The sequence below is a fragment of the Spea bombifrons genome, chromosome 6 (assembly GCF_027358695.1).
Source record: "Spea bombifrons isolate aSpeBom1 chromosome 6, aSpeBom1.2.pri, whole genome shotgun sequence".
NCBI lineage: Eukaryota > Metazoa > Chordata > Amphibia > Anura > Pelobatidae > Spea > Spea bombifrons.
The window spans coordinates 34,837,294-34,864,737 of record NC_071092.1 but is presented as its reverse complement, the minus strand read 5'-3'; the positions used below and the strand labels follow the sequence as shown (position 1 = coordinate 34,864,737).

General features: G+C 40.4%; 1 protein-coding gene across 1 annotated transcript; it reads right to left on the bottom strand.

The window, feature by feature from the left end:
- Positions 1–2,743: 2,743 nt before the first annotated feature.
- ABCD3 (ATP binding cassette subfamily D member 3) lies at positions 2,744–25,665 on the bottom strand. The gene is made up of 23 exons (XM_053469040.1): positions 25,516–25,665; positions 18,051–18,087; positions 17,598–17,696; positions 17,157–17,245; positions 16,045–16,114; positions 15,395–15,492; positions 14,512–14,635; positions 13,809–13,865; positions 13,260–13,402; positions 12,923–12,992; positions 12,571–12,640; positions 11,996–12,093; positions 10,918–11,009; positions 10,038–10,126; positions 9,877–9,949; positions 8,843–8,906; positions 8,671–8,748; positions 8,397–8,462; positions 8,167–8,256; positions 7,923–8,042; positions 7,552–7,656; positions 6,992–7,048; positions 2,744–3,728 (listed from the first exon to the last, which is right to left on the bottom strand). The coding sequence occupies exons 1-23, from the start codon at positions 25,605–25,607 to the stop codon at positions 3,651–3,653; spliced, it is 1,959 nt and encodes a 652-aa protein (XP_053325015.1). The 5' UTR covers positions 25,608–25,665; the 3' UTR covers positions 2,744–3,650.
- Positions 25,666–27,444: the final 1,779 nt, after the last annotated feature.

The window sequence follows — 27,444 nt, the reverse complement described above, 5'->3', positions numbered from 1 at the left end:
AGGCAAGGTTAGAGAGCAGGAAAGGAAGTGGTGGTCAGAGAGGGGGGAAGGGGAATTAGAAAGGTTAGAGAGAGAGCACATGCTAGAAAAAATAAGGTCCAGGGTGTTACCATCATCATGAGTAGGGGAGTTAATATGTTGTGGGAGATCAAAAGAGGAGGTAATAGAAAGGCATTTTGAAGCCATGGGACTCAATGGGGTGTCAACAGAAAGAATATCAGAAGAGAGGAAGAGAGAAGGGCTGGGGGGGGCGCGGTATTTAACAGCAATACGTATGGAGATGGGATGAAATAGTCTGATAGCATGGGCTTCGAATGGGTTGAAAAGTACAAGTATGGGAGAGTACGAAGCCTACCCATCCACCCTTCCTGTCATCAGGTCTGGGAGTGTGAGTGAAGTGTAGGCCACCCTAGGAGAGAGCTGCGAGAGAGGCAGTGTTAGAAGGGGATAGCCAGGTCTCAGAGTGAGAAGGTGTAAGGAACTAGAGATAAAGTGGTCATGTAGGGCTGTTCGTTTGTTACAGACAGAACGTGGAAGACAGACTTGTGCAAGCGGAGAGATCGCTGGGAAAGGGAGGAGGTGGGGGAAAGGGAGGAGGTAAAGTTGAAAAGTGCTTGGGATGAGAGAAGGGGAGTAGAAAGCATTCATGGTGCAATACAGACATAGTGTAGGGTTGCGGGTGGCTGGAGAGAGATAATGATTTTACTAACAACAGAGGAAAGAGAAAGGAGGAACAAGAGGATTGTGAACACGGTATGTGAAGGAAAATGGTGATGGGAATGGAATGGAGGTGGGGGAAACACAAAAAGCGGTAGGCAGCACTTGACAGTTCAGACAGCTCAGTGGAATATCGATTGCAGGGAGTCTCCCAGGCCTTCTCTGCCCTTCCGTGTTGTCCTCCTTGGTGAACTCCCAGATAGTGGCATTTAGTAAAAATTGGCACTTGGATGGAAAGTGGCACATTCATTAAAAAATAGGGTACTTAACCTTAGGGGGCAGCGGCACCTGCTCTCCTCCACTGCAGTCCAATCACTTTCCCCGGGTTGGCTGCATGAAATCAGGTGAAGCACTTTGCACACGCACACACAATGTTTGCAGAGTCGGGGCTGGGGCTGTAAGTATATCACATGGCAGGAGATATAAAACGCACAGAAAATAGCTGGTGATGGAGGAAATGCAAATAGGGGAATTCTGCTATTGCAAGGGGGCACAATAAACATTTAAAGAGACCTCTCAGTTATCTCATGCATTCCTTTAACAAATCTTTTTTGGCATATCTCTTACAATTAAGCTTTCTATGAACCGCTTAGGCTACTGACTTAATTCCCTCCATGCACACTTTTACTCCCCCCATCCCCTTTCTTTTCTCCGCTCTCCTGTCTTTAAAATATTTACGGATAGGGAAGGCTTCCCCACGACACTTCCTCAAGCGCAGACCTGTATACAGCTGCCCCTTGCATTCTCTTCTTGGATAAGTTATGTAGGATACAGTGACGTGATATTACACCCCGGTGAGAAGAGATTTATGCCAGCAGAACAGTATCCTAGTAGCCGAATCATACCTCCATTTTCATACCACTTCATGTGTTGTATTTTGATAACTAATGTGTATGCGTTTATATGGGTAATGTATTAATTGCCATCAAGTTTAAGTTATTATTTGTTTAGTTTCATTCCAGCCGCTGTAATCAATCGTTTTAAGCAACGGTGATTTTGAACACAGGTGCAGATCTAAGATGCTGGTGCGAAAGCAGTTCTTCAGACAAGGATACCGGTTTCCATGCGGTCTGCTTCTCCAGACGTGGTTTTTTTTTTTTGTCTGTTCACATCCAACCCTTATGTTTGTATTATAATGGAAGGTTTAAAGCCACCAAGCGGCGTAGACAATTTGTGTTTTTATCATTAACCCACAACAGCCTGTTTAATCATTTAAATAAGTGAGTACGAGGAACATTTGAAGGGAATACATCAATGTGTTGCGCACAAAGTATTGGAATCAGATATTGTGTAATTGAGATTCCAACTACAAGTGCCTTTTTGGTCTTCCCTCGATAAGGTAATTGATGCAGCCATATGAGGCCAATAGAAGAAAAACTTTAGTTGAAGCAGATACCTGTTTTGGCACAACAAAAAAGTATCAGTTCTCCCAGTAATAGAGATAAACTTTGACGTTTGGATTTCAGTTATGTAGACTACTTTAGTGACCAGTCATAGAAGTAATTTCCCCAGAGCACATAAATTGGATAAATGATATTTCAGAAATCACCACTTGTGAAATGTCTGTGATTTTGCAATATATAATACTTCATTGCAGATTTCCATGGGATAATGATTAAGTATCCTATTACAGTAGGAAGGTAGGAGTGTATACTAGGGCTTTACTCATAGGATTTCATCCATGTAGTTAAGTTGCAGCTACTCGCTTCCTTACCTGTATAATATGGTGGTGGAGTATTCAGGAGAAAGATATTTTTGCACATTTTGTTAACTACCTTGGATGCTTCATAAATATCCATGGCGACACAGGGTACTTGAAAAGGTTTTTTCAATAACTGGGGGAAAATCAGACCAAGGACTGTTTAAGGTCCGAGTCTCTACATAGCATGGCATGGGAAGTCTTTTATGGCCACAATAACCGTACGGATTTGTGAATGCAGTAAGTTTGTGGATCAAACTTTACCCAGAATGTTTACCCATTTGCCAGGATGGCATTAAGTAAGCAGAGAGTAGAGACTTTGGGGAATGATTTACACACATCCAATTTATTGCATACTCAGTGCATGCCTTCATCAAGCGCATTTCTATGTTACATGATTTGTTCAACCCCCCAAAACACATATCTACAATACATGGTTTACATTCCAGTTGAGACTGCTCCATTTAACAATGTAAAAAGTCATCCTATTAGTTTAAATTAATAGATTTTAAATCACTGGGAAGGACATGTAAATCTTTATCAGGGAACCGTATAAAATCTGATGATGTATGAACTCAGTCCAACCGGCACACCTAGTGAGACATACGAACCTGTCAAGTGGCTCTATTTTGGGCTAAGTGCCAACGCTCTGGGATTTTACTGAGCAAGCTGAGTATTTATGATACCCAACTGATTAGTCAGGTGCAAAAAAGTGAATCTTTGAACGTAAAAATAAAAAACTGAACCTGAGATTAATTTAAAAGGAAAACCGTTACAGTAACTGCAATGCCCCAGCGTATCCCATCAGAGCCGGGTGATTAGGGGATCCTCTAGTCTAGCCAGCGGTATCTAGTGCAAAACAAGAAGTGACACAGTCACCTACGATCCTACGGCCATTCTTAGGGAAAACAATGAAATTATAGCATTTGTTGGGACTAAACTTCAAGGAAAACGGGACACACCTTTCTCCTGGCTAGAAAAGTCACAGTAGTTGATTTCTACCATATAAACCAAATTCACTGATTTATACCCTGAACTTTCAATGTTATAGTAGTATTGGTGTTGATTATTAAACAGATAAATGCACAATTGTCAGTTTTCTAAATTACACATGAATTGTTTAGGATTAAACAATAATCTGTTAAAAAAAAAGAGACTGCATTATATTTCGCCACAAGTTACTTTCGATTTCCCCCGCAATCGGTGTACTCTGATAATAATCAGCATAGAACACTTAAGAGCCGAATTCAATGGTGTCATCTGTGATCTGCTTGAACTCATAGTTTCCTCTGCCATCCATGTGGAGGTAGTACTGCGAGAGAGGAGAAACATGAATCGGTGACTTCCATATTACTGAGCGAAATAATAAAATGTAGTTCTAATGTCAGAAACACCACGTGTATCACCAGGCCTGGACTGTAACAAAAAATAGGCCCGGGCATTTAAGACTGAGCAGCCCTTTTTTGTTCGTTAAACCAAATTCTGACAAATTTAATATTATTATGTGTGTGTGTTAGCAGATTGGAGTGCTGGGATTCTTTTCTGTGTTTGTACACACACCAGGACAGGCTCTGCCACATGGACACCAACACACACAATAGGACAGGCTCTTCAACACCGACACCCATACACACACACACCAGGACAGGTTCTGCCACACCGACACCCAAACACACACACCAGGACAGGCTCTGCCACACCGACACCCATACACACACACACCAGGACAGGCCCTGCCAAACCGACACCCAAACACACACACACCAGGACAGGCCCTGTCACACCGACACCCAAACACACACACACCAGGACAGGCCCTGTCACACCAACACCCAAACACACACCAGGACAGGCCCTGTCACACCGACACCCATACACACACACACACCAGGACAGGCTCTGCCACACCGACACCCAAACACACACCAGGACAGGCCCTGTCACGCCGACACCCAAACACACACACACCAGGACAGGCCCTGTCACACTGACACCCAAACACACACACCAGGACAGGCCCTGTCACACCGACACCCAAACACACACACCAGGACAGGCCCTGTCACACCGACACCCAAACACACACACACACACCAGGACAGGCCCTGTCACACCAACACCCAAACACACACCAGGACAGGCCCTGTCACACCAACACCCAAACACACACCAGGACAGGCCCTGTCACACCGACACCCAAACACACACACAACAGGACAGGCTCTGCCACACTGACACCCAAACACCAGGACAGGCTCTGTCACACGCACCCGGGGGTTTCCACGGACGGTTTCACTTTGGTATTGATTTATGTGATGGTTGTTGCCCCCAAAACATCCTGCCTGTGGCATCTTTGCCCCCAAAACAGCCTGCCTGTGGCATCTTTGCCACCAAAACAGCCTGCCTGCGGCATCTTTGCCCCCCCCTTACACATCCATGCTATCACACACACACATTGATTCACTCGTTCACAAATATTTATTCACTAATTCACCGATAATCATTCAGCTGGGCCTGTATAATGCACAATGTGATAGGTGAAGAGACTTTGGCAACATCTTACTGATTTAACTATACCAGGGCTCGACAAATCCCAGGTGCCAGGTCGCCATGGCGACAGAATTTTGTCCTGGCGCCTAGGTTTTGTCAGCCTCTTACATCCAGAAAAAATTGTGGATGTAAGAGGCTGAGTCACCACACAGGGGCGCTGCTGCTGCTGTCTGCCCAGGAGTCTGGGCAGACAGCACAGCCACTCAGAGCCTGCCCCCGAGCCTGAGATCACTCCCACGGAGTGAGCCTGTAGGCTGAAAACGCGGTTGCTGCAAAACCAGCAATCGCGTTTTCAGCTTCCACAGGCAGCTTCAGGGAAGGAGGTTGTGTGTTGATTGGGTCCCCACACAAGTGTGGGGACCTGACACAACACCCCCCTGCTGCCTGATCGCTCCATGAGAGCGACAGTGCAGCGTTAACCCCTTCAATGCTGCAATTTAGGGGTTAATTCACGTTTTGTAAGGGGCTCTGCTGCTGGTGGTCTGCCTGGAAGCCCAGGCAGACCAGCAACAGCAAAAACGAGCCCCCACAAGCCCTTTGATGATTCCTGTAGGCATGGAAGCCTACAGCAGTTATCAGAGACTCCCCCTGCAGTGGCTGGTCTATTGACCAGCAATTGAGTCCCAGCTGCCAGAGGCAGCTTCAGGGACAGGGGAGAGGGTTCTTTGGTCTCCCCATGAGTGTGGAGAGCAGCCCCAACACCCCCCTGCTGCCTGATCGCTCCCTGAGAGCGACAGTGCAGCGTTAACCCCTTTAACGCCACAATTGTGTATGACACATTCGTGGCATTGCAGGGGTTAACATTTGTCCCCACAAGCTTGTGTGGACTAAATATCAGTCAATGCTGTGCTCCAATGGAACAACAGCATTGAAAGGGTTAAAAAAAATAATAATAATTAAAAAAAAAAACAGCACTGACCTGAAAGTCCAGGGTGCTTCCAGGTCAAATGCTGTGAGTTTAGTAAGTGGGCTGATGATGATCAGATAACTCCTGACCAACTGTTAGTTTAAAAAAATCCTGGCTCCTAACTTTTTTACCTGGCGCCTAGATTCACAACAAATTTGTCAAGCCCTGAACTATACATTATACAGGACCTGCAATGAAGATTTATTGGGATGGGCATTTTGAATGCATAGTCAAGGAGTTGAAAGCACAGCTCTCCATTTAGTGAATAAATCTGAGAGAATTATTAAAATGATTTGGTATCCGCGTGTATTAAAAAGAAAACTCTGTAGGTCTTCATGGAGAAGCCCTATGGAGCTTTTTAATACACAATACCAAGGCAATGCAGAGAAAGCGTTTGTTGAATACACCCCCAAAGATGTAAGCAAAATCTGAATATTACGCCAACTGTGATTTTATTATACTAAAAAAACACACAGCAAACTTTGTTTAAAAGGAACCTTCATAGTTTGTAGCAACATAATACAGGCTTTGTGTTTGGCAATCAGTGTTTAACTTTCCAACTCATGGAAGCGGAGATCTGTGAGAGCCAGAGACAGCTTTATCTAATCAGTATCCACGTCCTAAAGTTCTCAACCTTCTCCCAAACCACCCTTACAAATGAACAATCATCAACAATACAGGGTAAAGGTAACATAATGGGGAGGAATAATCATGTAGATTCAGCGAGCAGGAGAAGATAAATCCCAAGGTATACAATAAAAGGTGGGTTTGTAACATATATGCATTGCTTATTTAATGCATAAGCATAGTTACATATACGTATTTAGTGTAAAGAACTATGAATGTGTGTTTAGCAAAAGGGACACATTCACTAAGTCTCTAGTAGTAGTAGTAGCAGTAGTAGTAGTAGCAGTTGAAGTGTGGTCGCCAGGCGTATCTGTCTAGAAGGATAATGAAGATATACAATGTCTTGACTAAACGCATGAAGTCTACATTTTCTTTTCATGCTAGAAGCCCTTTTCATATCGTTTTATTTAGAGATCTAGGGTATTATTATTATTTTTGATTACAATTATGCAGACTCAGCAGCGCTTTCATGAAAGGTTTAAAAGATTTACCTCGTGGTGCTTCCATAGGGACTTTCTGTGTGACACCGTGAACAAAGTTATTCCAACCTAAGAGGAGAAGAAAAAGAAGCAGAGCTGAAAGAAGCGACGTGCTGGAGACAACATACATTAGAAGACTGTATGAAAATCTGGAGTGTGTGTAGGACTTGTTCCTGTAAGATCAGGTCAACGTCTAAACAACTGATTTTGGAACACGAAGACAACAAAAAGTTTCCACCACCGGATGGCTTCCGTGGATAAAATTCTGTCAACAACCCAGACTATGAAGGTGCTTAGTCACGTCAAAAAGAGTCACAGAATTTATAAGGTCCACATTCTATGACATTTCTTTATAAACGTCACGATTATAAACTGCCTGCCATCCTTCACTTAGTGTGAACTAGGGCGTATGCGGAATCCGCACTGCTTGGGCACCCTGTGTTTAGTACTAATATTTACTGCCACAATATTTTACAGAAGGTGTGGAAGGTCCTGCTCACTAGTGCTTATAAATCCAGAGGGAAGTGTAAATCTGACAGACAAGGTTCAGTATGTAGGTGACGATAACTTACCTTTCTGCAGTGGTCATAGATATAACCTTCTACATCCACACTAACTGCACTAGTGCACTCGTCCAAAATGGCAAACTGGGGTACATGGTAAAATAATCTTGCCATCTGGAAAATAAGCATAAGTTTAGCTCTCAAGCAGCGAGTCTACGTAGCTCCATTGTTGAGCAAGTACAAATCGGAAATAGTTGGATGGATTTATTAGCGGTCAAAAACAGAATATTGAAAGTTAAATCCAATTCCTCTGTAATCCTAGTATCGCAGTGTGTCTCATCCACTGAACACACCAGCTCAGCCTATTAACTGACACATATACAATGCTAGAAAATCAGAATTCTGTAGTCTGTAAATTAAAACCAAGATCAAATACGTACTGCCATCCTCTGCTTTTCGCCCCCACTCAGTACATCCATCCAGTCTTGAACAATGTCCCAGCCGCCTTCACGTTCCAAAATGTGACCCAGCTGCACATTGTCAAGGTATTCCTTCAATACCTGGGGAGTGAATATAAAACAAAGATGAGTGTTAACCCACTTAAAAAAATACAGCCAAGTAAGTCATTTCAGTGTGTATAAAGTTTAGAAGAGAAGTTTCAACATACTGGACCGTTCTTCTCACCTTATCAGGAATACCCTTACGTTTCTGGTCTTCTGGAGTGTCTGGGTAAATGACTTGGTCCCGTAACGTCCCCAAAGTCATATATGGTCTCTATGTAAGATATTGTGTTACAAACAAATTACTGACACCACAACTCAGGATATATTGATTCTACAAATCAAAAGGTGCTGGAATGCGATCACACTACATAAACAGAGACAGCTGGGCAAAACATAAACAGAAGTATTTACCTGGGGCACATAAAATAATTTTCCTCGTTCAGGTTTGGTCAGACATCCACCGAATAAAGGCCACAGCTGCAGAATAAAACATATTTAGGTAAAATTGCTCAAATATTATTCCATATAAATAACAAAATGTAAATGTTTACTTCTACAATTAGGGCGTTATATTACGTAGCATTTACCTACGCTTTATTGTCAACATTAATGCCACATGGTCTCTATAACGCCCTTTAGTATTTCTAAATCTCCAGAAACTTCTCAATATACAATGAAAACATACCTCTCCTAAAACCCGGAAAAGAGAGCTCTTGCCACATCCGTTTGGCCCACAGACAAGAACATTGGCGCCAGATCTCACCTATAAATGCAAATATAAGGAAGAATGCATTGACAGGAGGCATTATATAGTGAAGCAGTGCACGAGTAAGCCTGGTTAACATTGGACTGCTTACCTCGAAGTTCAGATCTCTGATCAAAATATCACCGTTTGGCGTTGCTAGTGGAACATGATCAAATCTATAAACAAATAGAAGTCATCTTTTTGTTGCATGTCTATATTTTCATTACAAAGTACACAAGTTTCTCTAACATGGATGTTTACAATGCAGTTCTGCCATATAGTTTTATGGAATTTAATAATTCCAATTGTTTGCTGTGGTTATGGACCTGGCTTAGTCGTTGTTACACATGTTCTATATATTTAAAACATACAACCACTGCCATTGTGTTTCACATTACAGAGATCATCAAACTAAAAAGGTTTTCACTTTATTTAAAAAAAAATTTTTAAAAAAGGCACAAAGCTAATTTTTCTGTGTTTAATGGGCAGTACCGAGTAACACGACCACTAATCCTTTATAAGCATGAGACCTAATCTTATTAAAACACGAGACGTAGCTCACTATAAATAAAATGCTTTGATACAAAAGCGTCCAAAGACAAACGGGGGGACCTGGACACTTCAAGAAATGTGCACACGACAGCAATGCCCATGCGGGGCCAATTTAAGCCATGGGGGAGTGATTAAGGGGAAAAGTGACGATTATAAAAAGGAGACGTGTTCCTGAAATAGAAATGGATTGTAAGAAGTGAATACAAAGAAAATAAATACATGGTATAGAGGGGCTTGTGAGAGAGGATGGGAACAGTGAAATGGGTGAAAGTGAAGTCCTACTAGTAGATTACAGGGTAATTTTCAAATACGGCGTAAGAATTTTTTCCTCTCCTGCACCAAGTATATCGTTTTATCCATACATTATGCCATCTATTTTCTAGCTAATGCACAGATGAAAATATACACTTTGTGCAATTTTGATTTGCCAGTTAACTGCTAAAATTGTAGTAATTAAGAAAAATCTGGATTTTATTTCAAACTATGGAAAAAAATCCTTTATTCATACAAGATCTGGGTCTTGGCTGTATACGTTGGGAAAAAAAGTACATTAAATAAGATTAATTAAACACTATTCACCATACCCAAACATACTTAATTATATTGTCAGCATTGATAATTTTCCCACTTCCAGGTATTAACGGGAGGTTCTGAAAGTCATCTGATTCTGCAGGTTAAAAAAAAACCAGTCATTTTAGTATTTACTACTGCAAAGCAATGAATCTATTAATATAGAAAATATAACATGTGGTTACCTTTTTCTTGGCTAACCATAGTACGTTCATATTTTCCTTGATTCAAATCCTTCAGCACTTGCATTAATTCAGTAATCCTGGTTGTGAATCTAGGAACCAAACAAAAATGGGAACAAATTACCATTTCTAAAACATTTTAACAAGAGTACATTTTATGACAACCGCCTACCTGGGAGGCAAATGATTCCATGAAGATATACAAATAAAGACAGAAGTTGTAGAAGTAAGGAGGTTAATTCATACAGAAATTCTAACATTTTTATTTTATATATCGATACAACCGGCTGACACTGCATCACCTAATGCAATAGTAGCTCTTTGAATATATTAGTGGGAACAAATGCCATCAGAAAGCCACGACTTCATGTAGCAAGATACAAATCTTGTATACACCTGCCTAATGTCTTACACTTCCAACCTTATATTGTTACATTAGCACAATAACTAAGGATCTTTAAAGTTCAATGTCACTACATGATATATAAACACACACCCTATTAGGAGGTAGCAGCTTCACCCATGCTTGAAGTTTTTAACACCCTAAATTTTCCCAGGAATAATCCTTTAAGCATGTAAAATGTTCCCTCTGTCATAATGTCTGCCAGGAACAGTGGGTTCACAAGGTGAGACACAAAACATATTACTACATCTATCATTCCATAAACTGCTGTGAGATACATAACCAAGCCACGGAGAACTGAACTCTTAGGCAAGGTCAAGTCACCCCTTATTTACAGAACTGGTGCATAACTACTAACGGACCAGATGAAGCATTTCAACATCTTGAGTACTACACTGTACAATAAAATATATCTTATATACATAGGTTGACCTTGTACATGATGAACAGTACATTTAATTTACATATCTGCTGACTCACCCTGCTAATCTTGTCATTTCCCGTCCTGCGAGGACGATTCGTCCCAACGCCTGAGACATCCGCAGCAGCATTCTTCCACTCTGGTAATAATCCTTCAAGGCAAAGCATTAAACATTAAGAACGTGCTTGGCTGCAGAGTATATCATTATTATTATTATCTTTTATTTATATAGCGCCAACAGTTTACGCAGCGCTTAATACAATACATAAATTCAAGGGGTCTGACAAGACGAGAATTGACAGACTAAGATAAACCGATACATTTGGTGGAGAGAGCCCGGCTCGCAAGCTTACAATCTAGAGGGAATGGGGTGACAAACATAAGGCACAGAGAAAGGGTGAGATGTAGTGTGGTGGTTGTATCAATGACAAGGAAGTTCTAGCAGCTAAGATGGTGCGGCTTCTCTGAAGAAGTGGGTTTTTAGATGTTTCTTGAATGTTGGAAGGTTCCTTGGAGTAGATTCCAGAGATATGGGGCAACCCGAGTGAAATCTTGTAGACGGGAAAAGGAAGAGGTGATAAGTGAGGAGGAGAGCCTTAGCCCATGGGAAGAACGTAGGGTTAGAGTAGGAGAGTATTTTCTTACGAGGGCAGAGATGTATCGCGAAACAGTATTATGGATGTCCTTATACGTCAGTACCAGGATTTTAAATTTAATTCTAAACGTAATTGGGAGCCAGTTTCACAGAAGAGGAGTGACGTGCAAGGAAGATAAGCCTAACAGCGGCATTTAGAACAGACTGTAGAGGAGAGAGCCGAGACAGTGGAATGCCAACCAGAGTGTTGCAGTAGTCAAGACGGGAAATGATAAGTGAACGAACCAAAGTTTTTGTGGGTTCTTGGGTGAGGAATGGGCGGATACGAGAGATGTTTTTTTAGGTGCAAGCGGCAGGATCTGGCGAGGGACTGAATGTGAGGGATGAAGGAAAGGTTAGAGTCAAGGATGACCCCAAGGCATTGTGCCTGCTTAGTAGGAGAGATAGTCGTGTTGTTAATGGTGATAGAGAATTCAGGTAGTGGAGTGGAGATGAAGGGAGGGAAGATTAAGTTTCATTTATCCCAGCATTATTTCACTCACCTCAAGGAGCTCAGCGTGAGTGCTGCTCTGATGACGCGGGTGGTTAGGGGTGAGGAACGGACGGCTGACAACCAGGTAACCAACCACAGTCGCTAGATCTGCAATATTCAAAAAGCACACCACAGACATTAAATGCCAGCATAGACACTGACCACTTAAATCAATAAACTGCAGGTGCAATCTACTACACAGATATATGCAGATGAAGCCATCTGAGACCCAGGCATACAGAGTGTCTCCCACTGCTTCAGCCTACCTATATCCCACAGTAAAACAATAATAATGCTAAACTGTCACCATCTTCTATAGCAAACATAAAAATATTACTAAAGTATGACATGCAAATAATTATTGCCAGTAACATTTTCTGATGGTCTCCTGTCTGGTGTGAGTAGCCAAAAACCATCATGTTCACATTGTAATGTTGCATCTCTTGGAAGCCCCATGGAGATTTATGCTCTAATAAAGCTGGATGCCCCACACCATTGCACAACAGACCGCCTGAAGTGAAACACAAGTTACTAGCAAAATGGAGCCCTTTAGATAACATTTATTTTGATTTAAGAATGTCTTACATTTGGCGATGATGCTGTCTACAAAACCCATGGAGAAACGGAACAAAATAAAACTGTGCAGGTGCTCCGCCTGATGACAACAAAAAGTGCGTTAAATACAATAGAAAGAACAGCGTTTATAATATGTAGCTGGAGCGCTAGATATGCCTGTACAACAAATGGAGGAGCGGCCTGCAGAGCTTAACAGTGGCTCCAGATTTGTGGGACCGATGAACTTGACATTCATTGGTTTTGAATTAATGCTTTCAGTTATCTGTTGTTTAATTTATAGTCATATTACCCTAAGAATTCAAGGATGTGCTGAGGCGCTTGAGGATTGCAATTTGTATCTACAATACAACGTTCACCTTACCAGTTTGTTGAAAGCTGTGTGAATGGTCTGCTTTTCCCTTTTATTTCCATTGTAAAAGGCAATTTCTTCACTAGAAATAAATACAAAAGAGAAGCGATCAGTATGATGTAATTACACAACAGATACCAAGCTCCTTGTAAGTACAAGGTTTTATTTATCGACCATCATATTTGGCAGCGGGACATAATAGTTATATCAATTATTTCAAAATTAAATTGTATCAAAAATGTACTTAATACATTCAGTTCCCATTTTTCTAAATCACCTTTGATGCAAAATTAAAAAAATAAATAAAATCTGAAAATACAGGAAGCCAGAAGATCACATACGTACATACCTATTGGTGATGAGACGGGAGTTAACATATCTGTATTCCCCTTCATACCGCTGCTCGGCTACGGTCATCTTACCAATAGGCCTTCTGAGACGTGTAAGGAAAAGGCCGGATACTAGTAGGTAAGCCATCATGCTGGCTGGTCCCTATATGCATGAGCAGAAAAAAAATAACAGGTTACTTGAAAGAATAAAAAAATAATAACATAGCAGAAAAAAAAAACATCTACCATAAACTTATAAGCTTATAATACTGAGGCTTGGACTTTGATGTAAGTAAAAAAATTATATATCAGCATGTCAAGAATGATTTGTCCTGGCTGATTTTCTACATTATGAAAAATTCAGATAACATGGGGGAGGGGCAGAATTTTGAAATTAGCTTCATTTATTTATTGAGAAAATAAGCAATTGTCTCTTAGGCTCAAAACCTGGTTATATCACAGCAACAATAACCACAGTCAAACTCTTCCAGTAGTTATCAATCCAACAGGGATTTATCAATATTTGTGGCTTGTGTTGTTAAAGAAGCCCTAGTCATACAAAAACATACCTGAGCGCCAATAGCATTTGCCAGCTTGACGATATACAGAACAATATCCAAAAATGGCTGCGGAAAAGAAATAAAAAATTAAACTCGCAATAAAACAACTCTTCATACTCGCGACAATAATGTGAAATGATTACGATAATTAGAAAGCAAGCCACTAGTTAACGTGGAAAGATGGTATTTTGTTCAACTCTGCACCTTTGGTAAATCCAGACCATAATGGCAAATGATTACATGTTATTCACAAGATCAGCGCATGCATGTATGTACATTTTATTGATAAATAACAGCATATAATAAGTATAATAAGTGTAGCCAAAAGATTGTAAGCTTTGGTACGAGTATATTTAATGTATGTTCATTTGTAAGTTGTATTTATTTTTACAGTACCCTATTGTAACAGCTCTACCAAATCTGTTGGTGCTATATAAAATGTAATAGTCATGAAAGTACAGCAGTCTACAGACCTCTTTATTGGGGTACAATAGCTATGGATATATTTGTAAAGGAGGCCCCTGTCTGTAAATCTCACAGTGTAAGTAATATATGGGTAATATAAATGGTAGCTACATTCACTTTATAATTATTTTCCTTGTGAACGGAATACAGTAAGAGTATAAAGGGCCATTATTTTTGAAGTACCCAGCACAACCTAAATAAAATGTAATAAAACATTCACAACTAGAAGAGCCCTGAGGAAACTCACCTTGCTTAAGTTTGAATACAGGTCCACCACGCTGTTACAAAACCTTTCAACATCTTGCGTGAGCAGCTGATCTGCATTAGCTATCCTGTTGTCTAAGTTGCCCATTTTGTAATAGGTAAAGGATCTTAAATAGAGAAAAAAAAAATAACTATGTGGGGAACATATTATAAAATGTGATATTTTATACATCTAATGGAGCTTTAAACATGGCAGACAGACAGCAGTAGCTGCTAGACACAATAAATCTACAAATGTAGAAATTGTCAGCAGGTAGCAGCCATTCAATCCATCTTGTATGTCCAGTTATTTAGTCTTGTTCAAGACTATGTTAGCTGTAGCTAACATTTCTACACACACAATATATATATATATATATATATATATATATATACATATACATATACACACACACCTACCTACAGTTTTTACCATCATTAAAGCCATGACAAAAATTGCCCATAGATCCTGCTTTGTATGATTTTGTTTTTGGAGATATGGGGTTTAAAAATAAGAGCCAGTCGAGAACCCTGGCAAAAGGTGGCAAACCTGGCAGAACAGTTCTCTGCCTTGTAGGCCTCTATTTTTTGTCTCTTAGACAGCATGTCATGACCTACATGTACTTCCCAAAAGGGAAGAGGAAAAAATTAAGGGGAGAGGGTTCAGGTCAACATGGCTACTCCCATTTGCATACAGATATATATATATATATACACACACATACATATATATATACATACATACACACACACACACATTTACATATCACATATAAACGCTTAAATGCAATATTCTCACTCAGCTTCTGAGCTTACAAACTCAACGTCTCCTTGGCACAAATATATCCACAGGGTAGAAGATAAAATAAATAGGAAAGAGGACTCACTTCAAGTATTCGTCATATAAGTACTTAGTAAGTCTTTCACGGAAGCACAATTTCAGCTCATTAAGACCGAACTTCAAGAAGTTATTTACTAATGAGATCTGTAAACAAAGAAGAAAGTCAATGCAGCTTCAGTACAGGAAACAAAATATATACCAGTATTTACAAAAAAAAATGCCTGTTTTCAACAGATGGAGCAGAAAACAGGACTCCCCCCCGATATATTTACATAAAACATGCCTCTTGCAACAGTTTGTCAGAAATGTTATTTTGTGGGGGGGGGGGTTCTCTTTTCTTAAAAGGGAAAATATAACCGGATGAGTTACCGGCGGATCATACAGCTTTCGCAAAGTAGTGATAAAGAGGACTAAAGTTCTCTTAACGATAATTATTTAATATACGGACAGAATGTTTTAAGAGACGTGCATCTCATGACATGCTAAAGTGGCCAAAAGAAGAAAACAAACATATAAAACAAACATTTTTGCTTACTAGATAAGTATAAGAACTATAAAAGCGTCTGGCAGCGAGCAGCTCTAAGAAATATAATCTGGTCGTGTGATATAGCCGCTACCAAGCACCCATGTCTTAACATATCCCCCAATGCCTAATCTTTCGATTAAGAAGAAAAAAGGCAACACAAGAACACTTACAGCAGGCATGGCGGCTATAAAGTTGAACAGGTATCTCTTAAAATCTTTTCTGCTGCGGCCGATGATCGCACTGCAAACCACCACATGCGCGTACTGTTATAGCATACTTTTCACAGAGGCACAAGATAAATCAGTGAAATGCAATATCCGTACACAAGGCTTTTGATTGATGCAGATGCAGGATTTAATATAAAGCTAGTATATAGCTATGTGGTAGAAACACAATACTGCACATGCTGCACACAGTTCTGATGGGCAATGCCGAAATTTTACCAGCGGAATGGCAGCTATATACTTGAAAAAGTACTTCAGAAATAATGATTTATCTCTGCTTATGATTCCACTGAAACAAGAAGAAGTGAGAAATACTTTTTCAAAGACTAGGAATTAAACAAACATACAAAAAAGTAGTTGTAGGGACTTTAACATCTTTATGAAATAAGTGCTACTTATGTTTGCTTGGCCCAGCTGGTTATCAGACAAATTAGAAATGTGCCTATGGGTAGTTAAACACTTGGACTGTTTTCTCTTCGTATTCTATAGGGGGCAAGCCCAGTGGGATTGTCATATGAAAAGTTGGGTTGGCCCTTGTCCCTGAATAATGAATAATAATTTCTCACTTCTTGCTACCACTGCTTTTAAATGTATGGCAGCCGTAAGGACACCTTATCTTGTTCTTTATCAGTTTGAACCAAAATTACACAAAATATTCAAACCTATTGTTTTTCTGAAATTTAAAAGATAGGGGAAACAATACAGCTTGATGTTTATAAAGGACAATTTGATCCGTATATTTTACCAGCAAAGGTACAAAACGGAAAAAAGATTTCCAGTTCACCTGTAGGAAGCATACAGATGACAATTTATAGGGAAATTAACAGACACAACACAGAAACAAAAATGTTTCTTGTTTTTAGTGCAGCCTTATTTAATTCCCCATGACAGGCTCACCTTATGAGTACTAGAAGTGTGTCAGAAGATTAACATTGTTTTTTAGCATTTCATTAAGTGGTTTTGGAAATTAGTATCTTGTCAGGGATTGCAGAGATATATATATATATATATATATATATATATAAATATATAAATAAATATATATATTTTATACCTACCTTTCAATAAACGTGCCATTCTGTATCATCCAAATATCACAGTATGTGCGTGCAATCAGCATCACAGCAATAAGCAGCAGATAGCCACTCTGCAATGGAAACAAATATTTCGTTTATAGCTGCATCCTTCAAACGTTTTATTCCTGTGACCCATGGCCTTATCACATACAGTATATCACATACAGGCGACACCATAATTCTCATAGTACTGGAAAGTGCTGCCAAATTTTTGTTTTTGGGAGACAGCTTGAAAGGACACCCGTGCCATCATACGCAACATACTATTTAACAATGTTTTATTACCATGTTCTTCCCATAAAAATGCATATCAGGATTAAGCTGAATCTATACCAATGCATTTCCCTCGATCCATGACCCCCAGTTCCTAGGATTTAAGAAGTGTTCAGCGTGAAATCTTGGACCACAGCCTCTATACTTCACCTCTTTTGAGAAGGCTTTGGGCACTAATATTCTCAGGATCCGTCCAATCCGCATAAAGAAAACTCTGTCCACCACAGCTTTTTCCTTTTTTCCATCTTTCTGCAAAAGACAATGTAAAGTTACAAACTTGGATGATAAACATCTTTTTCCCCCACATAGAAATCATCTAATTAAAAGTGTGATATATTAAGCAATTTCTAATTCGAAACTCTTTCAAGAAATTATTTGTTCAAAAAAAATTAAGGAACCGCTTTAATTAATTGCACAATTATTAATCACTTGAGAAATGATACACAATTTATAACTTATGCAACAATCAAGAGGCAAATTCTGTATTTCTTAACTTTATTTTACAAACATTCGCAGCTTAAGTCACGGATACACAGATGCGATCTTTGGATTGGTAAATATTACAAGAATATTTTTACGATTACATCATAAAAATCTAATCACCTCATTGTTCTGTACCGGTATCTTGCCGCTCTTCCGCCTTGAACAAACAAAAAAAAAAAGAAGAAAACATGGTAAGCCACTTTCTTATACAGAACTGCATGAAACAAAGGTATTTTTACAAAAAATAATTTAGCCCTGGCTAACAATATGGGTGTTAATGTCCTAGAACCTACCAAGCCCTGTACGCGTGTAAACCAGTGCCTGCGACGTTCCCCTACCACATCTTAAAGAGAGTTTGTGACTTTTCCCAAACCCCACATTTTCAGTTGAAAAACACAGAACATTTAACAACGAATATCTCAAAGTATGGAAACATTTAAATTTATTAAACACTTTAATGTACATGTTAGCTGAGTGTCGGCTTTAAGACTTTTTCCAGATGCATGGAAGAATTTATTAGAACCGGTTTTATGCATCCGTGCCACCGAGCTTCAGCACTGGTGCAAAACCTGCTCAGCGGACGAAGGAGATGTAAGGATTCTGCAGAAACTATGGAATGCGAGTTAAAGTACTTACTGAATACATCAATATAGATATTCTTCTTTAGTGGGGCAGTATGAGATATTACACGGTCCCTTTACTTGTAGAATAAGGATTGGTTTAAGAACCAATTAGAAAAATGGAGCGATGAACATGGTAAACTAGTTCATTCACAGAGGTAATGTATAGGAATGCAGAACGCTATAATGCACTGTTAACAGGCCTCACCCACCTTACAATACTAAACTATCACGCCACTGCTCTTTCACCTACTTATACCCCAATGTGAATCTACCTCTGACCCACTCAACAATGGAGACAATCAAAGTCCATTAAATAAAAGAAAATCTCCGGGCACGTTCCTATTGCACTGGGAATTCAAAAAGACCCAAGCACACCTCCACCTTAACAAGGACCATGAATCAAGCCTTTAAAGAGCAATTAAACCTCTTCATTTATCAACAAATACCTTAAATTCTGTATTTTAGACTATCCCTGTTTAATACTTTTGAAGAACAGTAGGGCTACAGCTTATGCGCTATCAATGGTAGGCCATTCCGTAGCGCTGTACAATGGGTAGACAGGACATAACAAGCATGTAACATAACAAATTCACTTACAGAGACAACAGGTGAGGAGGGCCCTGCTCAAAGGAGCTTACAATCTAGGCTAAAGCCTCACTAAAGAAAATCACCGGGATATGAAATTAAATCTGGAAACAGGCAATACACCAGAACACCTCAGTACCCTAAAACTTTTATCATGAAGTCTATATAACAGGAGCATTATAATGTAAAACGTATATGTCATTACAGAGCATACTATCTGCAATAATGTACGGTTCCTATTTATAAAATCGGAATGATTGGGGCTGACCCTGCTTGCAATAAATCACTACATTGTGCAAAAGGTCAGTTTAGCTGGGGGTCATCTGAATGACTGAACAGCATTACACATTCCGCAATGCAAACCCACCTGAAGTCAAACATTCTTCACCTATACATTGGCTATGTATACGGACTCTTGCACATAGGTGAATATAACACGACGCCACCTTTCAGATTTTAATTGTTGCCATTAACTTTCAAAACCTAATCAAACAATAGTGTTGCCAAATGTATAATTGTTTTTGGTTGGATGATCATTTTAATTTGAGCAGTTTACCCAACAGGTCACCAACGTGTTGGTATAAGAGCATAAAGGAGGGTTCGCTATTAAGCTTTTGTAGCTGGGAGTGTCTCTGAAAGGTAGACTAAATAAATAAAATGCAGCAATATGTTATATAACAACTGAAGCAACTAAGTCCTTCCACATGCGCTCCAAGGCCTTTCTACAGGCACGGTGTACAGCGAGAAACGCCATATGAAATGTCTCTTATGCCCCAAATAGCATAATCAGAGCTTTGATAAATCCCCTATTAGGTTTAAGGTTCTGAACATCTTTTGGGGGGCCTTTAAAGATTGCTCTGAACCAAATCAATAAAACATTCTATTAATGATAATAAAAAATACTCAGGATGACAAATGAAGACTGTAAAAAAAGACTTGGAATGTGTAATGTGATGATTATTATTTATTGTTTTATGTATATCAAATCCCGCAGCGCTGTACAATGGGTAGACAGGACATCAAACAATTTGACTTACAGAAACAGGTGAGAAAGGCCCTGCTCAAACGATATATATAGATAGATAGATAGATAGATAGATAGATAGATAGAATATATTAGTCCAATCTGAATACATTTATTCCAGATGTAATTAATGGACCGCTTGAAAGATGCCTTTAAATGACAGGCATAGGGGGTAATGTTAGAGCATCGCCACACACGTGTTAATGAAATAAACTAAACATTGAACACGAAATCACAACACACAGATTTTTGGTAATGTGAAGGCTGCGAGGCTTAACACTCCATGTGCCACTTTAATTAACTAACGATAACATCTCTGAGATGCATCAACTGTAGTAAGTGGAAACGGCGCATATCTCCAACAATAATGTGAACCAAAATTATTTATAACAATAGAATTCTTAGGCTAGATTTCCACTTGTTTTTTTTTTGCTAAAAACGCCAATAGCGCCACCTGGGGTTTTTTTAGTGAAAAACGGCTGCAGCCAGATGTTAGCTGTTCTTCAATAGGAAATCGCAAAATGCCATTTCCACTTGGCGTTTTTCTGTCTGGCGTTTTTTCAGTCCTCTTTGGCGTTTTTCTGCTTTTTTGGGCTCTGTGGCAGTTTTTCAAAATCGCAGCATGTTCACACTCTGGCGTTATTTGCAAGGAAATCATGGCGTTTTTCTCCAATAGAAGTCTATGGGAGAGAAAAAACGCCATGAAAAAGCCATGTGGGTTTATTGTCTTGGCGTTTTTTGTGGCGTTTTTTCCACAGTTACAATGCAGAGGATGGACCCAGTATCTGTGTGTCCTACGAGAAATAGGCTGAAAACAAACAGTTTCACACAAAACAAAGTCCTGGACTGGTTCATATTGAATTTTACACCATTTGGAACAAACATGCCATTACAAACAAACATATGCGACCGGATCCTGTGTGCCAAAAGCAACAGTAAACAATTTGCACCATCATTTGGGGCCAATCTTCCCAGAGGAGCAGACATTCGGAATAAAGCATGCCTTACAAACCACAGAAAAGAGACAAAAGGGTCTACCAAGTAAATGACATCAGGAGAGGGCAGATACTTGCCATTTATCCTAATCCCTTTTAGCTGGGTGAAACTTCTAACTTGTAAAGGCTGGAAAAACTGCCTAAGGTCAAAAAAAGCAATTTCCACAGAAAGGCTAAAACGCCAGAAAAAACTGCAGAAAAAACGCCAAAACGCAGGTAAATGCAGTGGCAGTTTTCCTGGCGTTTTTCATCAAGAAAAAAACGCCAGACAAAAACCCAAGTGGAAACCTAGCCTTAAGGAAGTGGTGTGACTTTTGGCCGAGCTTTCTAGTATTACTAGCGATTTCTGGGTTTAATGTGCTTTTAACCTTTGCCTTGTGAAACCTTTGGCATCACCAACATGCGCGTTAACATTACAAGAAACACACTGGGACATTGACCTGTCAAAGATATTCAGATAGCAAGATACGTAGCCCAGCGATAGATCATCTATTTGCTAGAAGTTACAAGCACCAAGCCAGTCAGTCAGTTAACGGATCGGCATGCAGCCCATGTCGTGGCTGTCTTTAAAGTCTTTCAGGTTAAAAAAAAAAATACTGAGGGACCAGCAATAGTGAAATACATGGTATGATTTACCAGCTCAGAGCGCTACAGAGATATTATAACTGTAATACCTAATATATAGCAACAATAGGGCGAAATCATCTGCTTCGTTAGGAAAGCATATCGAAAAGATATCAGAAGCCTAAAACCATACTGAACATATGTATAATCTGTAACTGGGAGACATTGCAGAAACTTTCTCGCAGTAATTGAGAGAGGATGACAGGATATATACAATGTTTAAACAACATATACAATGTATCAATGCATATACCGTGTTTCCCCGAAAGTAAGACAGTGTCTTACTTTCTTTTTATCCCTAAAAGCCCCACTATGTCTTACTTTCGGGGTATGTCTTATATTGGGAAAAAATTGAGAGTGATGGGAGTTATGATGTACTTTTAGAGCATAATTAGATCATGAAAAAGACATTGGAAATGGTACAGCATAACACCCATCACTCTCACACACTTACCAATCAACACACCTACCAATCCACACGTATACCAATCCACACACATATACACAAATCCACACACGTATACACTAATCCACACACATATACCAATCCACACACATATACACCAATCCACACACATATACACCAATCCACTCTCACTTAATTCTTTCCTACCTTTCCTTTCTTCTTTCAGCTTCTTTTCCTCCTCTTCGCTCCTCTTCTTCAGTTCTGTCTTCTTCCTGGTTCAGAGGGCACGGACAGCGGTGGGCGCGGCTTCAGTGTTGTGCGCCGGGATCTGACAAGAAACCCCGGCGCACAACAGCTGTTGCCGCGCAGATCACAAGGGAGCGGTATCGGAGGTCATTAACAGACCTCCGGCTCCCTTGAGTGATTTTAAGCCGGGTTGAACCCGGCTTAAAATCACTCAAGGGAGCCGGAGGTCTGTTAAAGACCTCCGATACCGCTCCCTTGCGAGCCTGCTCCTCCAGCGGCGGACATTACTGTCCGTCTCTGGAGGGGTGCCGGGTGCCGCAGGTTGGCACCCCCTGGAGTGTGGCGCCCTGTGCGGTCGCACACCCCAAAGGTCGGCCCTGCTCTAAGGGGCCGGCCTTAGGGGTCTGCGGCCGCACAGGGTTTAAATAAAAACATCGGGGGTTTTTTTCAACTTTATTTAACATCCTCCATGTTAAATAAAGTTAAAAAAACTTTATTTAACATGGAGGATGTTAAATAAAGTTAAAAAAAAACCCCGATGTTTTAATTTAAATCCTGTGCGGCCGCAGACACGTAAGGCCGGCCTTGGTGGGGACTTCCCGGCCCCTTAGAGTGGCGGACCCGGCAAATCCCCCGTGTTTCCCCGAAAGTAAGACATATGTCTTACTTTCGGGGTACGGCTTATATTAGCCGACCCCTCTGAAACCCCCGATACGTCTTACTATCGGGGAAACACGGTAGCAACATTCACTTTACAATATTGTATCCCTCAAATCACTGCACTTTACACACAACCCCAGGGCTGATTTGCTGACGGCCACAGAGTCGGCCTCCAGTGCAGACAACATTGTCACTGTTCCCCGACATACTAAAGCCTTTGTTTCGTTCTCCGCTACGATACTAAGAACCCTATTTTCTAAATCTTTCCATCTCAAAAAGCTGCTTAGCTGCTCAGTTCTCCCTTAAAGTTACAACGTACATTAGGGAAAGAGGACAAAACAACAAAACAGGTAACACTTGAAACACAGGTTTTGTAATAAGTTCTGCAATATGCTTTGCGACACGGGGTAAGAGGAGAAATAAACTATGTCAAACCAAGTGAACTGGTTAGGTAGGGAATTCAGATCTGCTTTATATAAAAATAAAAAAACACTAAACTAAATAATTTATCCAATTTTGTAAAATAACACAAATATAATTTATAATACAAATAAAAAGGCCTTTCAGATCAGCCAGATATATCCTACTGGCCTTAGCTTTTTATCAGGAGTGAAATAGGTTACCCAACAGCCTGAGACGCACAATATAAATGGTGGCTGTGAATCAGCCTTTTCTCTACGTAAAGTAAAAAGTAGGTAAAAGGCCGAGGTAAAAGCAGTACAAGCTTACAAGACCAAGCCTCAGTGTAAATCTGATGACTCTGTTACAAATAGTGCAAAGGTTACGTCCGGAACTCCAGCTTCTCAGCCTGCGCCCGCGCATGGTGCACAGCGTTATGCGGATTTCACTAACGGCATATTACAGAGGAATCCTAGACATATTGGATCAGAGCCTTTCCTCGGCTGCCATATTTTACCTGATATTTTATAGTTAGAGATAGAACGTTATGTATTAGGTAGTTAAGATAACAGAAGCTTGCCATTACCTGCTCTCTGTTATATGGTTATGTCACCAGAGAATGGAACACAGAATACAGTGCACGTGGTTTTACATTATGAAGTAACTTTTAAAGCATAACAAAAGACCTCTAACATAAACATAAACCGTGGACCCCACTATAATACAGCATTTCTCCAAACATTCCCTTTCCTGTTATTCACAAGCTATAGAAAATAAAGAATACTGCAAAGTCAGGCATGATAATGAATAATGTGAATATTGTTACCACACACTGTTATATACCCTGATTCATTACGTACTCTTATTCGTTTACGTAGAAAACACAGAGTTTGTTGGCAGGTAAGACGGCTGAATGGATCTTGTCTGCCTGCTTTTAAGTCTTAATCCATCTTGGTCTCATTGTAGATTCAGTACAGGTTTATGCCTATCCCACTCCAGCTGGGATGCTGTTCCACGTATCAATCACCCTCTTAGAAATGTAAAACGTATGTTCCAACTAACTTAAAAAGCAAGCTTGTGCAGTTTTGCTTATCACCTCAGTGTTGATAATATCAGGCGCACATGCTGCGGATGCTGTGGGCTGTAAGTTTACAGCATCCGGATGGTCCTGAAGCAGGAGTAACTGTGACCTAGTATGAGTAATGGAGTTTTTAGGGTCACAAAACTTCTTAAGAACGTTAAACATGCAGATCATATCCAGAAGTCATTAAAGAAGGCGAGTTAACACGTGGACTAAGCCAGCAATGGGTAACATTTTAAAACATTCGCAATATTCTTTTTTTTTAAAAAAATCACATTTTTACATTGATTTGAGATCACAATTAGAAAGAAAAGATCTTGGAGAAAAATGGATGCTTTTTCCCCCTCTTTATGTTGAATATTTGATCTTTAGAGGTTGTATTTCTACCTTTGTACTTTGGTACAGAATGACAAGCTGTGGAACTTTATCGCAACTGATCTAAATAACTTCCAAAGGGTACCTGAGTGGAAAACAAGCTGCATAATGTGTCAGATTTAACCCTTAAGAGACACTAGCCTAGAAGGCTGAGGCTTATATATGCCTGAAACACCTGACAAACTCTAATAACTGTAGATATTAGCAGGTGCAGAATTCCGCTGCTTTACACAGGAATACATTCATTTCGTGAAGGAGGCATTACATGTAATACAGGTGCACAGGATGCTCGCCATGATGCGGGTGAAGGTTCCGCCATCTGAGGCCATGGTACACCTGCCACTGGCAGGTAACTCGCACAGCATTTATGGCGCGAAGTACATCTCCCTCCATGCAGGAGAGCTGGGCGTGTGAAGTCCGAGCTACATTCTCACAGCACGGAGTTTACGCTCGGATTGTCCCCCCCACCCCGGGCCTCAGATGCCCCTCAGTGACGATGACTGGCTGGCCCACAGAGTCATTCTCATACGCAAAGCCCTAGTAATGGCCTGACACCCGCTCTCTCACCTCCGCTTGCTCAGCAGGTAAAGCACAAAGAGCGCCGCCCCGGCCGCCGAGGAGTTGCGGACAGTCAGGTACTTGCTGTACACCGGCGCCATGGTCACTGTCAGGAGAAGGGGAGGAGCAAACACAGAGGGGAAGCCGGTCGGAGCCGCGCAGCATGCCGGGAACTCTGCTGGGCACGCCCCTAACCTCTCCTACTTCACCGTTCCCATAGCAACGGCAACGAGTTGGGCAAGTAACTAAGCTATGAGGTAGTTATTCATTCACAGGATTCCCTGTGTTGCTGCGTGCGGGGAATACATATCACACAGGACGGCGAGGAGTGCCGGCAACAGGAGGCAATTATTACTGTACTGTATGGGCACTTGCGCCCAAATCAGGGTGTTATCCTAACATTAAAATATCAGGAATGCGACCTACAACACCGGGGCTTATTCACTAAACGAGGAGTTGTGGTTTGAACTCCCTCGCTTCACCATTCACTATAAAACTGGCAAGTTTCTCCAGCAAGAAAGACTGAACTGGCCCTGTATAATGCGTAATTCATGGTTAATGATATTTCAGCATAACCATTGATGCTTTTCTCAATTGGAATATCTGCTTAAATACAAGTGACAATTCGCAATATCCCATACCTCCCCAGATTCATGAGGTTGGAGAAGCTGCTGGGGCCTGGGGATTCAGCAAGACTTTTTATGTTACATTGTGATGAGTTAGTAAATATTTATGTAACTGCTTTGGTGTTTAGAAGAAGAATATATTCGATTTACCTTATAAATACAAATATATGTGTTCTAGAAAAGAATGGCTGACGTGGTCACCCTAACAACATACACATTTCAGATGTCCAAATGGGGGCATTTATGTTTGTGGGCGTGACAAGAGGTGAGGAGGGGCAGGGCCAGGTCTGGAAGTGGGTGGAGTTGGTCCCAAAAGTGGGTAGGAGGAGGGGTTGTCTGCACCCCTTACTAGAATACGGTCAGAACTGCATTGGAGCTCTGTGCAGCAAAAGCACAGCCCTCCTCTGATTTTTCACTGATCTGAGGATCTCCCTAACCAGCCAATGCTCCTGCAAACGGGACAGTGATGCAGCTACATGGGACAATGCCTAAAAATAAGGACTAGTCCGCAAAAAAAGGGACTATTGGAAGGTATACAACACCACCCTAGAAAAATACTTATCTGCAATGGTTATGTAGTCAACTTTACTCAGACAAAAGAGAAATATAAATAAGCAATTAGAAAGCAGCAGTTCACTTACACCTAACATCAATAGTTTTTCTATGAAGTAAACAATGTATGAGTTGTTGGGTATAGCTTCAAAGCCTTATTTTTCTATTCTATTAATTAACACAGCTTAAAAGGTGGAGAGAATTCTTTTTTTGGTGTGTTGCTATGATTCCATTCAATGCACAGGCCATTTCTTGAAATCTACATGCTTCACTGCATGCCTCCTGTTAAAAGGTCCTTAGTTCCCATCAGGTATCCATCGTTCCGGCAGCTACCATCTCTCTTTAGCTCTCTCAACTGTTTATTGTCAGCTGTATACTTTTATATCTGGGAATAGTGATCATGTTGCTTAAAAATGTACAACAAATGTTTTGCCTGATTTTCCTTTTGATTAGACTAAGTGTAGCAAGATGCTGCTCCTATATAATCGTGTTTCAAAATTCTAAAGAAGCCATCATCAAATAAACCAATTGAATAAACCATAACAACAAATCTGTATATTTATTTTTTATGGCAGGGCAGGGCAGTTTTATGATAATAAACATCTGTAAAAAAAATCCTTGTGAAAGCCCTGAGAGGATTTTCAATAGAACTCATTAGGTTTAAAGCAGTGGTGTCCAAGTTTTTTCTGCAGTGGGCCACTTCATCAGAACTGTATACGCGTGCGGGCCGCACTCATTTTTCACTGTGAGAAAATATGAC

Excerpts from the sequence above, each read along its gene's own strand:
- ABCD3 (XM_053469040.1), bottom strand. The coding sequence starts at position 25,607 with ATGGCGCCGGTGTACAGCAAGTACCTGACTGTCCGCAACTCCTCGGCG. Across the intron at positions 12,993-13,259 it reads TCCCGTCTCATCACCAATAG|TGAAGAAATTGCCTTTTACA; the intron begins GTATGTACGTAT and ends ATTTATTTCTAG. Across the intron at positions 8,043-8,166 it reads GTAAGGGTATTCCTGATAAG|GTATTGAAGGAATACCTTGA; the intron begins GTGAGAAGAACG and ends TTCACTCCCCAG.